At 28.8% G+C, this 16,568-nt stretch overlaps 1 protein-coding gene across 1 annotated transcript; it reads left to right on the plus strand.

Moving 5' to 3' along the window:
- Nucleotides 1–2,377: 2,377 nt before the first annotated feature.
- LOC122272734 (uncharacterized) lies at nt 2,378–16,518 on the plus strand. Its single transcript, XM_087158277.1, has 9 exons — nt 2,378–2,504; nt 4,270–4,301; nt 5,988–6,056; nt 6,593–6,680; nt 7,862–7,902; nt 8,270–8,375; nt 11,464–11,514; nt 13,873–13,999; nt 16,051–16,518. The coding sequence occupies exons 1-9, from the start codon at nt 2,466–2,468 to the stop codon at nt 16,383–16,385; spliced, it is 888 nt and encodes a 295-aa protein (XP_087014403.1). The 5' UTR covers nt 2,378–2,465; the 3' UTR covers nt 16,386–16,518.
- Nucleotides 16,519–16,568: the final 50 nt, after the last annotated feature.

Here is a 16,568-nt window from a genome sequence, read left to right on the forward strand (position 1 = left end):
TTTTGCACACAAATTAACTTGTTCTTTAGAAACTACTCAAGTACACCATGAAATATGATTCAATAGAGGATACGACACCAACCAACCAACTTGTTCTTTAAGAATTGTATTATTTTATGTTAAATTGAAAAAAAATTATTACCTTTTAGGAAAAGGATTATTGGAAAATGATCAAGTATATTTAATTATCTCACGCAATGGTAGAATAAAATTTGACTGAATTTCAACATCTGCTTGAGTAGCAAAAAAATTGTTAAATTTGAATTTGTATCTCCTCCCCAACTGAAGACCAACTTTAGAGATACTGTAAATATGTGGAAATATAAATAGTTTCAAGAAAAAGTCAGTGGTGTAATTCAGCGATTGTTGTATAGAAATATAATAAGATAGCTTTTGTTTTCTATTGGTGTGTAAAATAAACCATTAAATTGAAAAAAATTATGGATTTTTTGGAAAAACGATCGTATCTCATGGAAAGTGAGCCGTAAATTTCTGAAAATTATTCTAAATACAGTCTCTGGCCATTTTGTTAAACGCACTTTAAGATTCTATGTCAGCATTGTTGTGACGCTGCTGAAATCGGTTTGTACACTTGTTCGTGTAGCAATTAGTTAACATTGTAATGCAATACGTTACGCAAAATAATATGCAAATAGTATCTGCATTTAAATAATCACTTATTGATGCTCTCAATTTACGCCGATAATCAATGTAATGTTTCGATTGTTTTTTCGGCAGATTTTCTCGTGGATTTTAAATATCCCAATATATTTCAAACAATGTGAGAAATTCGAATCGTGCATTTGTGTATTTACTTTTTAAGGCAATAGTTTTTTGGCAGTTACTGTTATTGATTTCTCCCTAGTTTTTAAATCCGATACTTTTTATGCGATATAATTTATTACAACAACGAAACACGCATTTGAAGATTTGCGCGATTTCGTCGTTGATCTTTTTCTTTTCTTTCGGCAGTTACTACTATGGATTTCATAATTTTTAATAATATTTTTTATTGTGATATTTATTTGTAAAATGCGAAGAAGGAACAATAAGTTGTGTTCCCCCACTCCCACAAAATGCGAGAATATCATAATAAGTGCTTTAAAATAGTTTTTAGAGCTTAAAAAGTACTTAAAAGGTGCTTATTTTTGTTGAAAGATTTGGCTACGCAGCTTGTTAGTTACAAAAACTACTTTTAATCCATCTTATTTTATTATTAGTTCACTAAAGATTCATATCTTAACCAGGGCTTCCCAAAACACTTTTAAAAAATGCGGTCCACCCTGCTTGTCCTTTGATCCCTATAAATGTGCCCTCATTGCTTTTTTTGAAGAAAAGAAAAAGTTGTCATCCCATAAAAACACTTGTCTTTTTATTCTTCCATTTCTAAGAAAAATTAATTTATAATTACCGTTAAAATAATAATTACACAGAAAAATTATTTGTGTTGATAGATATAATTCTGATTGCTATTTCAAATATTTGCATTGTTAATATTATTCTCAAATGGTTAAATTTTTATAATATTCTTCTTCTTTCTCTCATATCGGTATATTAATAAATTTTTTAAGTGATTTTAAATTTTTTTAAAAATAAATACCTGTTCTTTTTATTTTTAATTTCACCTTTTAATGTTCATTTTCCAATAATTTTTAGCATAAAATATAGAAATAATTTTTTAAGCTGTTTATAAGAGATAATTTTTTTTTAGTTTTCTTTCTTTTGAAAAAAAAATGTGTGCGCTGAAATTGTCTGATAGCATGCCTTCAATTAATATTTATGAATAACAAATTTTTCTCATATTTAAGTAATAGGTGAAAATTGCTTTTTGAAATATACTCATGAAATACAATGACGATAATTTAAAAATTGATGTTAAAAACCTTGCACAGATTTAATTATATACATATATATATTTTGTATTATATATATTTAATTATATTATATATATTATATACAATATATATATTATATATTATATACAATATATATATATGTAAATAAATAATTAGAAATTATCCCCATAATATGAATTCAGACGCAAACCTACATGAGGTATAATCGTATAATATGATCTTTTAAATAAAGATAAATTAGATTTCTGCTTGAACTCTCATATAACTGTGAAAGCGTTCATAATTATTATGGCTCTTTCTTAGTTGAATATATATATATATTATTAGGGATGAAAATCTCTCTACTCTAGCCAGTCAAAAAGCAGAGTTGCGTTTCCGATTTCACCATCAAGGAAAGAGAAACTTGTTAATAAAAATGGAATTTTAAAAGAAATTCTAAATTACAGAGCAAGCCATTGCTGTATAAATTTTAAAAAAATTGCAATCATCCTTAAAAAGAAATCATTTATGAGCTTCCTGATTATTTGAACAGTAAAATGATGTTATGTGAATGAAATTTTAATTGAATGTTCTTTTAACTTAGTTAACTAATGTTTTTTTAAACCTAGAATGCCAAGAATGAAGATAGTGCCATCGAAAAGAGCACGAGTAAGTTGTGATTTCTTTCTATAAAATAAGACATAATTTTGTTTTCAATGCTTTTCATACTAATGTAGAATGAATTCCTAAAAGTATGTCTGATAAAAGTTTAAAAATGAAAAATTTGACAGTGACCACGCGTTTAGAGTTTTCAAAAAACTTGCTCGTGCAACTCTACTGGATTTTGATAGTTTCTCAAGATTTACTGGTTTAATTAAAATTCTCCTGGTTTTTGTACATATTAGAAAATTTCATAAAATTGAGTCTAATTTCTAAAAAAAAATCCCTATTGAAATGGAAATATATATTATGCAATATTATTATTACAATCATACACAATACATTTGAATAAGTATTTATAAGGAAGCGAACCTCGTTTATAAAAATCAATTCAAAACTTTTTTTGTTCTAAAATGGTCCGTTTTTTTTCATTCTGCACTCTTTCTAAAATTTAAAAAAAAATATTTTAACTATCTTTGATGAATTAAATGTCTATTAATATTCGAAATTATGAGAAAAATAATACATAACATTTCTGGTATGTTTAACGTGAAATCATAATTGAAAAATATTGTAATTTTTCTATTTTGATGACTATAAAAATCCTTAAAATTCCTTACGTGTAAATAGTTAGTGCATTATGCAACAATAATCATGAAATTTATGTTGTTTAGTAAAATCTACTGGATTTTTTCCTATCCATGTTGGCAGCTAACCTTTCTATGTATATTGAAAATCATTTCGTGATAAATAGAATATTCAAATTCATCCTCATTTAAAAAAAAAAAAAAAACAAAAAAAAAATTGAAGGAAAAAAAGAGGATCATTGTTTAGGCCTTTAGTGTGAGAGCGATCCAGTGCAGTTAAACATCAATGATTATAAATCGTTGAAATTCGTCATTTGTTGTTTTCATTGAAATGAGAACCAAAAAAGGGTTTGGAAGTCTGAAATTTAAAACCAAACTCTTTTTAATCCCTCTTACTTTTAAGTATGGAAAGGGGTTAGCAAAGAGTTCATTTCGCTTAATTTGTCTTAAATTAATAATTTTTTAAAAATTTTTTTTAACTGAAAAGTTCTATAGAAATAGTATGTATAACTTGGGTTCTAAACCTTCAAAATATGAGGGCTCCGGGAATCACCAGCATCGGAGCAAATTCTCAATAGTTTAGTCAAGATAAAGACGCCAAAATTATAATTTCGCTAGGGAGATTTCCCCATCCTCATCTGTGTCAGAATAATGCCAACTCTTGGCAACTTTCGAGCAGCGGCCTGCAATAAAAAAAATTCAACTCGAAAGGTATAACTCGTAGCCACCTTCGGGCAAACACCTTCGTGTGCTTTTTTAAAAAAATTTACAAGTTTAAAATCTAGTTATCGATTATAGCGATTGCAGTTGGCGCGACAGATCACGATACGGAAGTACTGTATCCATTTCACTTTTTGTCTATTATGTCATAATTCGGAAGTTAACAAGAAAATCTATTTCTATTTTTCTTTCTATCTCCTTTTTCAGACATATAAAATCCGAAGTTTTCGATTATTCCATGTAAAAAATATTTTCAAATAATTTATTTTTATTATTTTATTTAATAATAGCAAAAAAAAAGAATTAATTAAGCAAATTTCACATCTTCTAAAACTCGAAAGATAAACGCCTAAATTTATTAGAAAATGAATTTTAAAATCGCGAGTAAAAATGTTTTGGTTTGGTTTTAAAATAGTTTTCGACTCTTTTGTTACTTTGAAGGCATTTATTTATTTTTCTACTTTCAGGAAGAAGATTCTTCTTCTGATGAAGAACAATCGTAAGTAAGCTTTTACTCGACTTTAATTATGCACGTTCTTCAAAGGGTAAAATGTGACTATTATAAATAGTCAAATAATTTAACTTTTAACTATTATTGGTGAATATTTTGAAACAGTTGACAGTTTTAAGCAGTTAAAACTTTATTGTGCCTTGTTTTAAATTAATAAAATTTATTTTTCCTAAGATATCCTATGTGAAATATTACTTATTATGCTGTGAGTCATACACATTCTGAAATAATTTTTAACTAGGCAATTTTAAATCACAAAAAATATATTTGTAGGAAAAATCGATCAGTTTTTGAGTAATTAAAATCTTAAATAAGAAACACCTTTTTTGAAATTTCATGGCTTGCAAACTATTTTACTTACTGTATTGCGTTTAAATTTTGTACTTCGTCATTTAAAATCAGATTTAAAATAGTTTCTATTTTTGTATTATTTATAACTCAACTTTTTTCACCCAACAATAAATAAAATATTTAAAAACATAATATAAATATAAAATTATGCATAATTACATACATAAACATATTAATATATAAAATATTAAAAAACAATTCAAATTTTTTTTTGCTAGGGATTACCTTTGGATAATTAGCTAAGGTTTGAACAAAGTGTAATTATTATTTTATGTGTTTTATTTTATAAGTTTTATTTTATAAGTTATGCTTTTATATTAATCATTATTTTATTATTATTTTATAAGTTTTGTAAAAAATATTTTTGTGAAAAGAATATTTTTAAAAAAGGAATATTGCTCTAAACTAAATAATTTTAGGAAAAAAAACCAACTTTTTGAAAAAGGAAAATTATTTTTAAAAAAATTGAAAAATGTTATGTTTAATATTAAAAATATTTCAAAATTTAAATAAGTATATGATGCAATTTTATTAAATATTTAAAAAAATGTTTTTAAGGACATTTTGTCAATATGCAACAAAATTGTTGATTACTTGGATTGAAAAAATAGTCATTGATATTTGATAGAAAGAACCAGGCCTTTGCTCCTTGCTTCTGTTATATACATTTTTTTTTAAAAATTTCAATGTAAAGGTTTAGTTTTATATCTGGTAATATTTACTACTTTTGGAATCAACTTAATTTAGATCCTGTAAGCGAGAGATGGTGACAAAGGAAATTTTTTCTCTCTACAATAGGTAAATAGTCAATCCTTAAAAAAATCACAAAAAAGTAAATAAAATTTCAATAATTTTAGCAGAAATTGCATGTTTGGATGCAACTTGCTGTAAGTTAAAAAATAAAATTAAAATTAAAATTTTTTTTCGTCTGCCTTGCAACATTTTTTTATACTTTATTATGTCATATTCTTGTCATTTCAGTGGAAGAAAATTCCGAGTGACATTCAGAAATTATCTTCAGTCCGTTATTCCAAAATCACTTAAACTGTTACTTTAATACCATTTCTCATTTAGTTTTTAAATTGATCACAGTATAAGAGTTTTAATTGCTTTTTTGGTCTAAAGATGTTTAGTTTAACCTTTCCTAGCAACATGCTTGCATATAAATACGTGTCCATATACGAGTGTAATTAAATATTCGTTTTATTAGAAATTGACAACCGAAATTTTGTGTGTTTTGTCACTTTCCGCGTATTGATATCCTTAAGTTACGTTGCTGATTTGGCATGCATGATTTTTATATTAATTTTTTTGTTCTTTCAGAGCTCGTCCTGTTGCGAGTTCAAAACGCAGCAGGACATGTTCTTCATCAAGTGAAGATGATGATTCCAGGTAAATAAATCAACAATTTTTAAATAGTCAATCCTTAAAAAAATCACAAAAAAGTATTGAAAATTTCGATTATTTTCGCAGAAGTTGCATGTTTGGATGCAACTCGCTGTAAGTTAAAAAATAAAAATTCAAAAGATAATTTTTTCCCCATCTGCCTTATAAAATTTTTCTACACTTTACTTGATTTCAAGTTAAGTCATATTCTTGTCATTTCAGTGGAAGAAAATTCCAAGTGACATTTAGAAATAATCTTGAATCTTATAATCCAAAATCCCTTTAAACTGTTGCTGATATCTACCTTCACCAAAATAAGAGTTTTAATTGTTCTTTAACATCTTTTGGATTACATACTTTTTAGATATTTTAACAGGTTTAGTCCTTGTTTGCAATATGTATGCATATAAATTTGTGCAAATAAATGCACTATGTTTATTTTATTAAAAATTGACGACAGAATGCGTTCTGAAACTTCATGGACACTTTTAAAGCTACTGTACTGATTGGCATGCGTGATTTTTATATTTTTGTTCTTTTAGCAGCGAGCCACTTCTTCCAAGCTGTCCTTGTTGTTCCGGTAGGAGGCGGAAACGATCTTCCTCTTCAGATCGGTCTCTCAACGAGGAGGTGAGTCTTCTGAATTATAATGGATCACTTTTAAGGGCTCTCAATTTACCTAAGTACTTGAAATTCTGAAAACTGACGCTCAACATTAAAAGTATTCTTAATATTTTAAAATTGAATAAAGCTGGCAAAAACTAATTCACACTTACGATGTCTTAAGAAAAAATTGTATGATATTTCTGCAGATTTGAAACGAAAACTTAGTTATTGGATATATTTTTTAAGTTTTGCTTTGGCTTGCGTATTTTTTGTTTAGTTTTAAGTGTGTTGAATTTGTTTTTATTTTGTGTAGGGTATGAATACATTTCCAAGAGGCTTTATTGCTTTCTAAGAGAGAAGAATTTTTTATACAATTGGTAGTAAAATAGGCAGTGTTTTTTTTTTATTCCTATCATTTTATGGGGTATGAATACATTTTTGGTAGTTTATGATATGTTTTTAATAAGTTTCAAATAAGTTTACGCTAGTGAGAACTTAATTTTTGAAACTTTCATTCAAAATATTATATTTTTTCCGCAAATTTATTATTTTTTTTTATTAATTAACTATTTGAAAAAATGATTGAAAAATATAATACACCAATATAGCTTTATATGGATTTAAATGAAGTTTTTAAACAGCATTAATATTATTAAGTGCAATATTCTTTACAACCTCGAATTATTTATTCAGTTTGAAAAGAGGCTTCCAAATTATCATTGGCTTTGTCTCGTTACACAGGCCTTGAATGTAATCAAGTGAGACATAAAGACTTTGATTTAAGCAATATAAAACTACAATTAATAAAAATTTGTCATTCGTTTGCCTCACATTAGTTTCTCCCACTACCATTCGAAAGAATTGTTTCTCTTATAACTCTGGCTCTTTTACGCAAATTTATCACATGGAAAAGCTGTTTTCTCTGAGTTATTACAAATTTAAGGTTTTTTCTTTCTTTTCGAAGCAGCTTTTATGTACCATTCTTCCCCTTGATCTACATATACATTGTTCTAATTAACTGTGATTCAACCGAAAATAATCTTATAACTTTATTCAAGAACACGTCAATAGCAATATATTGCAACAACGAAATAAATTTTACTTAATTTCTCGAAAGCAATGTGTTTAATTTCAGTTTTCTTTTTCAGCAGTGAAAAATAATCTATTTGCATAATTTTCTAATATAAATTCAATTTAATTTTCAGGAAAGAAGAGTCAAACGGGCAAGGAGGGAACACGAAGATTTGTAAGTATAGTCAAACCGATTTAATAATATTTCAATGCTGAAAATGTTCTTGAGAAGCTCTCTCTTTTCAGCCGACTTTGTTTTGACAGCTGATTCGACATTTATTTCGAAAGTTTTTAAGTGTAGTAAACTTAAAAATTAATATTTTTCTGGGGATTTTTTATTTTTAAACTCAAATGTTTTGGAGAACCATATTTGAAGAGTTTCAATCTTTTGTATTAAATTAGACCGTTTGGGTTTTGACTTGAAACTTTTCACACTTACTGAGTTCGTTCAATTTTATTAAGTTAATAATACTCGAATATGATTTATTATTGAAACGTCACAAGCATGCATTTTAACAAAACCTGATGTGATCTCTTTTCAGGGGTGCCTTCGGTGTTCATATGCAAAGGATGCAGTCCCGCTACTGGGGCGGAGGCCAACGGTCCGCAATTCTTGAAGCCATCAATGCTGAAAGAATGCGGCTGGCGGTAAGTTTTTTTTTTTGTTTTTTGTACTTTTTTATTTAATGTTCACAGTCCATTGGATGCGCTCCACAAATGAACCGCGGAAAACGCTGAAAAACATAAATATTAAATTTAATTAGTAAATTTTCTCTTAAGTAATTTGGATTAGTATCTTTGACTCAGCCAAAACTTCAAATCAATTTGAATCTAAACACTTTATTAAATAGAATCTAAAGCTATTCTTCCCGCGCAGAATGATTTTTCAGAAACTTTCGACATCAATATGGGAGCCCGATAGACATCATTATAGGCTCTAATTTTTAATTTATTACTTAAATCCGCCATTAAGAAATCGGAGGCTTGATTACCAGTAAAACGACTCCAATTAGTGTCTTTGAAAATTGTGCAAATTAGTACTCCAATTAGTGTCTTTGATGATATTAGTACTTGAATCCGTCATTAGAAAATTAGATATTCTTTATTAGCAGTAAAATAACTCGTGCTGATGACATAACAATACTGGGTGAAAATTATAAATGATATAATTGCATCAACTAATAGAAGTAACAAGCTTAGCCGGTCCTTTACTCAATGAACAAAAAATAATATATATGAAGAAGAAAAACTAATAATACTACAGTGAATGTTTTGATGTTGATAATTTTAAATGTGCTACCGTGGATAGTTTTGCACATCTAGGCTCAGTTATAAACACTTCAAATACAATTTCCTTAGAAATTTCTTAAAGAATTCGGAAAGGGGACCAAAGCGTTTTTTTTCTTATCAGCATATGTAAAAAAGAAATAAAATTGATCCTAAGAGCAATTAAACTAAACATTTACGTAATAATCATCCGTCTCGTGGTAACGTATGGCTTCGAGACTTGAATTGTGACAAAAAGACTACAAAATATACTTAGAAGTAAAATTTATGGCCCAATACATTTACAGCTAACTATTAATTATTAGTGAATAAGAGCTAATGATGAACTGGAAGTTCTTATTAAGCCTAGCAATATTGTAAAATTCACCAAAGTACCGAGTATTTCATGGCTTGGTCACATTGACTGATTATCTCGAGTGGTAAAGATTGCAATTGGCTGAGATGCAGACTAAAGAAAAGGCGGATGTCTTGAATGATTTAAAGTTCTCCAATTGGAAGACAAAAGTCAGGGAAAGAGCTGCCTGGAGAATTATTGTGCGGCAGGCTAGAGCTCACCCTGGGCTGTAGTGCCAATAAAGAAGTTTTTTTGTTGTTGCTGAAATTCATCCTAAAAAGATGAGTTTTTAAATTAACACTAAACGTGCCATTACTGATCAAATGAGCATTCAAAAACTTTGCATCGAAAATGCGCTTATCATCTTTTCGCTTTTGCACATTTAACTTTTTCTAACAAAATCCTTTTTTATATGTAGTTAATAATCTGTAATTAATTTTTTTTTAATATTTTGTTTGTTTCGAGTAATACTTGCCATATACCTATTTCTACCACTACCGGTCATTTGACCGGGAGAACAATTTATTGCTTTTTGAGGTTATCGGATCAGAAATGACGTTGTGTTCAACGTATTGCATTCGATGAGTTGCACATTTCTGCAAAATGACTGCTGCGTAATTAGTTCAATCAGAATAACTGTAAATTAAAATTTCGAGAAAGTAACTAAAATTTTAGATTAGCATTTTTGTGTCAGAAAAAGTGACGAAAACTAAATGTTTTAGTAAGTGGCTTATATTTTATATTGATAGCTTTACTTCATTTTTTAACAAACTGTTAATTTTTACCCAGAAAAATGTCGAAACAATCAAGACAGCGCAAGTTCTTAGAAGAGATAATTTTAATTAAGAATAATTATATAAGAATTATATTTCTTATATATTCTTATAATTATAAGAATCATAGAAATGATAATAATGAGAAGAAATATGTTTGCGGAAAATGTACAATGGAAACACATCCTGTACATGTACAGGTTGTACATGTTGTACATCCTGTACATCCTGTACATGTTGAGCAACATAGTACATCCTGTACATGTTGAGCAACGAATTAAAAATTCTTATTCTTTGTGTTTGTAATACATAAAAATTGGCAATATACTACTTTGTTCAAATAATAATAAAGTCCTTCCTAACACCCATATTTCATGCATTCAATCAAAGTAAGATCATTTGAGCGGCTATGGTAGAAATAGATTAAGTGTTGGTATGTTTAGTGTTAATCGAAAATTTTGTGTACACAACTGTGCGAAACTCATTTAACCGAAAATCCACGTTAAATTTTCTCTATTATGTTTAATTTTTTTTATTCATAAAATAATAATGAAATAATAATTTTGAATTGCAAGGCATACGTATTTTTCTGCCATTTTAATCTAAGTAAATTTAATTGAAAAAATTCAAAAATAAATAAATAAAGTTGATTGAATTGTTCTTAGGAAATGGTTTGAGAAATATTTCTGCTTTTAAATTTGATTAAGGCTCATTTCCCATAATTCCTTAAGGCTGAAATGTTTTAATTTTTTGTTACCGTATTTTTTTCGAATTGAAAGGAATACAAATATTCTCCTAATTTTAAACTGGCAAAAGTTAACAGTATGGGGTGAATATTTCTTGAGATGATTATTGATTTACATATTGATCTACATGATAAATATTGACTTGTTCTGATATCGGTCAACCTTCACCTATGAAAAGGTATCTCAACATAGTATCGAGTTAACATGTATTTTATACTAGTGAAAATGGGTACGCTACATTACTAATGTGGGGGAAATTATGGCTAAGCCACGTAGCGTCGCCCACGTCATACAGCCCGCTTATAGGGCGGGTTACATTACACAATCACACAGAAGAAAGGACATAGAACAGAGAGAGAAAGTAGAGCCCTGCCGTGAGCGGGATTCGAACTCGCGGTCATTGGCTTCGCAGTCAGGCACGCTAACCGCCCGGCCACCTGGCCGGCATCTATGAACCTCAACATAAAAATTGAGTTAGCATGTCTTAGTGAATTGTAATGAAATAATTGTAGTAATATAAATATCACTATACATACAGCTTTTATTATTATCTTTTATTATTATCTTTCATGTATTTTCTTAAAAAAACTTTTTAGGCCGACTTCCAGCAACCTGGCCCTTCCAATGCGTCTCCCGATAGGCCACTTGTAAGTATCATGAACCACTTATTTAGTGTCTTTTATACTACTTTATTTAACTTTTAATTCCTAATAAAAATCTTTTTATGAGAATTATTGTTTCTATTACTTTCGAGAACAAAAAGCAAATCAATTAATCTGAAAAGAAAGGAGTGTTATGCAGGTGTTTAAAGAAATTAAGGCGATATGAACTTGGGAGTTTTCCTATTAATTCTGGCAAGTGCTTCTCTGATCATGCTACAGTCAGGCCCTGATAAAATGGTATAAGATAATTATTATGTAGGAAAATAACCTATCAAACCAATAATCAAAATTTCATAAGATAGAATTTGATTTATCTTCATTTAACTTTCAAATACTTCAAAACTTAGCTAATTTACAAACTTGAAAATGCAATTGCAAAACCTAATCACATATTTCGATAAAAGCTGCAGTGGAAAAAAATTAAGTGAAAAATCTTTTTTTCTTTGTTCAATATTTAATTTAAAAAAATAAAAGTCTTATAATATAACAATATAAATAAATATTACAATAAATCTCAAATGTTAGAGAACGCAATCTTTTTGTTTACAATTTTTGAAAAGAATCTGAGAATGTGTCAAACTTTTTAAATTAAGAATAACTTCCTTACGGTAAGTGCATTACATTTTTTCCCGTTTTATTTGCTTAAAAACAAAACTTATTTTATATATATTATATTCTGAAAAATTTGTATTGAATTAGTATTTACCTATAAACAAATGAGACTGGAAAAAAAATTTGATTTGCAATTTCAGCATTCGAATAGCTTTGAGAGGGAAAAACAAGATTGTATTTAATTTATCTTAAAATACTTTCGAATTATTTCAACAATAGCATAGTTCTGCTAGCAGATAATTCAGTTTAATCAAAAATTAGTTTCATTGAGAGCAAGTTTTTTAATAATCTTAAATATTTTATTGCTCATGTGAAGTGAGCACTGAGTGAAAATAATAACATTCTTTTCCCCAATTATCGGATTTTCAAGTTTTAGGACTCAATGGTTGGAGGGGATGATTTCAAATATGCAGAAAATGAATTCAATTTACAAAGGTGAAAAAGAGAACGAATTATATAAACTATTAAAATATTAAATCAAAATGGAAAAGAGGATAAAGCAGCAAAAACCAAATTTGCTTTATTTAATTTAGAAATCAACCTAATTTGCTTTATTTGATTTCCTGTGTGTTTGTAGACATTGTGTCCCCTGAAGAAGTGCTATCTTACAAACACACATATATTTTAATTTTTGCAGATTCATGTTTGAATTTCTAAATCAAATATGTTTATTAATTTTTGTAAATAATATTTTAAAATATGAAATCAGACACAAAAGTCACACTTTCGCTGAATAAACATTACTTTTTTTTGGCGGATATGGATTTTTGATCCCCAAAATTTCGGAACTGACGCCATATGAAAAATACAGTCCCAATAGTTTGATCAGGAGAATGGTCGAAAATTTGGTCTCTTAAATGGTATTTTACTTTCTGCGTCGTTCATAAATTTTTTTTTTAAGATGAATTGAAACTGATTTGCATACAAGTATAAAATTCGTTTTTCCTAAGAAAATTCCATGCAAAAAATAAGTTTTAGTAAATATTTAGTAGTATAAATATTTACTAAACCCTTTATAAGCCGATTAACCCTTTATTAACCGATTAACCCTTTATAAGCCAATTAACCATTTATAAGCAGATTAACTCCTTTATAAGGCCATGTGAAATATTCTTCCCACACATTTTCTTAGTTCGTAAATGTAGAGTGGGAGAAATTTTTCACAAATGGTTTGAATTGGGACTTACTTATAGCTTTTACAATTTCTTAAGAAACATAAAAGAAATAGAAGAATCATAGACAATAGAAGAATTATGTTTTTAAAAAGTAGACGTCAGCGAGAGGCAGCGAGTTAGCATCTTGAGGTAGTTTTTGGAACTATTTTCTCCTCTGTCAAGTGCGTTTGTTCTTTTAATCATCTCTCATCAAATTCATCTGTGGTTACAAACCTAGCATTTATAAATTTAGTTCAGTTTAATCTAGGTTCAATTTGTAAATTTGGTTTCTTTGATAATTCTTTACAGTAGGTAAAATTTCCCAACCACTTTCTAATTAAAAAAAAATAATTAAGAAAACGTAATTTTAAGCGTTATTTGAATTTTATGCTGAATGGATTTTGTTTCATAAATAAATATCAATCCAGACAAGCTTAACATAACATTTCTAGAAAAAATAGCCCTGTAAAGGTTTAATATCAATAGCAAAATATACTATTTGGCAGTATTAAATATGTTTAGTCATAAATGAATGCTTTTGAGAGTAATAAATTAGAAATTTTCATTTTCCTCACAGGCATCTCCTCCTCCTCCTGATGACGATTCTCCATCTGACGATTCTCCATCTGACGATGAACCTTCTCGGGATGAACCAGTTTCTCCTCCTCCATCCCCAGCTAGAGCGGGACCCCGGTTCATACTTAGTAAGTGTTCCTAAGTGTGTAAGTTTAAGCAGGGGTCTGACCAGACATTTTGTGAAAGGTCCGTTTTTCGGGAAATTGTGAAAAAATTACTCACATTCTTTCAACCAGGGTCCGCTTTTATGAATTTGTGCAAATAGGGTCCGTTATTGCAAAAAAAACTTTTTCAATGAGTTTTTAAATTGTAAAGACATGCAAGATTATGCTCAACACTGTAAAATTATAATTAAAAAAACTAAATTTCAAAAAATAAACAACTGCTGCTTCTAAATTAAAGATGCAACATACAAATATTTGGTATTTAGCCTATACTGCTGAACGCAGAATATTCATTTCGGACGAATAATGGAAGAATCGTCTGCCGAAGACAAAACTTAATTCGTTTACATCCATCTTTCTTGTTTTCTGCTCTTGAAACGGTTTATTCGATTAATAAAATATTAATGAAGATAAATAAATTTGTGAAGAGTCCGTTTTTAAGTTAAAATATTTTGTGAAGGGTCCGTTAACGGTTTCTTCTAAACAGGTTTAAGTAAGTGTTCCTGTATGCCAATTGGTGTAGTCAGTAGTGTTCGCAAAATGAATGTTGCTGAGTAAAAGTCATTGCGTTTTGTGTAAAAAAAAAAAAAAACCGAAGAATTTTTAAGTATCCGGAAAAGTGTTCCAATAAAACCATTTTTCAAAAGAAATAAAATTTCATTAAAAACATGATAAACATTACAACTATTTCACAGCGAAATAATTTTATTTTGAAACAAAACACACTATAAATGCAATACATTACCTTCACTGTTTAAAATAAATGGTTTACAATTTGGTAAAACATGAGTTAAAATATATAATTGTTATTAATTTTTTGATACAGTTTGAGTTTATTCCTCCGATTGAAATTCTTTGCATATTTGAAATTAATTTCCAACCAGACATTAAGGTTGAGCAACACTTGATAATGTGTGTACCACACAAAACCGGGATGAATATCTCAGATTACCCACTTTCTTCCAACTTAAGCACCATAATCAATGTAAGGACTTTCCGCCATGCCAGATTTAAAGTGAACCTTGTTAAATATCCTCCCAGCTTTTCATTAGATTGTGCAATTTCCATTTTCAGAGTCCAGCTGCCCTTCTCAAAAATGAATCAGCCCAGAGAACTTTCTGTAGTTGAAAACAAATAGTTTCTTCATAGTTAATTTTCTTGAAAATGAAGAGCTATTGCTGAAATTGAAAAAGAAAATAAATTATACTTTTCAACGAAAAAAATCCAAATTTAAAATTATTAAACGGTGAATATTTATTAGAAACTTAAATTATTTGGTTCGAATTTTTTTTTTTTAAAAATTGCAATATCCTTTACAATGAAACTCAATTGGTAATACCCGGTGTCGATACCTGCTTCAAAAAATCTCAGTAGCGCCACACAAGAAGCAAAAAACAATTCAGTCAGTATGCTTAATTAAATGTTGTCACATATTTATTATTTTTATGGCTTAATTAAATTTTTACAACCTTAGATTATTTCTAATTGAAATTTTTTTCAGAATATATGATTTAATCAAAGTAAAATATAAGTTTGCAAAATGTGACTTTTAACTGTCTTAAATGGCATCTTTTTGAACCTATTGATATTGGTCACCAACTCATTTGGTTATTTTCTGGATGTCTTCTCATGATATTTTCTGGCTTGAATTGCATTGGCTGAAAATGATATTTTAAGTAATATTTAATTTATTTTCCTCCATAAATAAATGTCTGTTTATTAATAATATGGGGTAACCCTTTCACAAAAAATGTCACTGGACCATAAGTAATGAAATGGGTGATAACTTTATAAGCTCGAATGTTAGATTGAATACAATTTAATGTTATATAACATTAGTTCAAATTTTAGAAGATGGGATTCATGAGTTTAGCATTTTCTAGCATTGCAGTATTATAATTGCATCTTTCTAATATTAGATATCATTTTTCTACCTGGTTATAATAAGCTGATCTTTACCCTGCCACTCTCCCCTCCTATGTTATTTATCATCTCGTTTAATTTTTCTTTTATAGGCGACAGCGAATCTATGTTCTCTGTGAACACTTCCGATTTCTCATCAAGCTCTTCCGAATCATCCGAGAGCTCTTCTGAACCATCCGAGAGCTCCCCCGAGCCCTGTGTTAGCTCCCCTGAGCCCTGTGTGAGCTCCTGTGATTCCAGTGTGAGCTCCGTAACCTATCAGAGCTCAGTTAAATCCGACAGAAAGGGGAGAAGGAAGAGTGAGGCTGAGCGATTGAGAGCATATACAGCAGACATAGGAGTGAAGATTTCCGTGGCTCGAATGCTGGAATTAAAACCAAGGTTAAGAAAACGACGGAAGGCGGTTTCATATAAGGGGATGTGCTGATCACACCCTGGGCTTCTGATCCTGGCGCTTTTCTCATCCCGGTGATTATAATATTTTATTTTTGCATTTCTTTCTGCCAGAGTTTTAAACTTATGTGAGACTAGTTTATGTATTATTATATCAGCCATTAGATTCTTTTCCAAATGTTTAAAAAAGATACAATTAAAATTATGATTGTAATAT

The sequence above is a fragment of the Parasteatoda tepidariorum genome, chromosome 2 (assembly GCF_982258835.1).
Source record: "Parasteatoda tepidariorum strain Cologne lab strain chromosome 2, Ptep-v5.0, whole genome shotgun sequence".
Taxonomy (NCBI): Eukaryota; Metazoa; Arthropoda; class Arachnida; order Araneae; family Theridiidae; genus Parasteatoda; species Parasteatoda tepidariorum.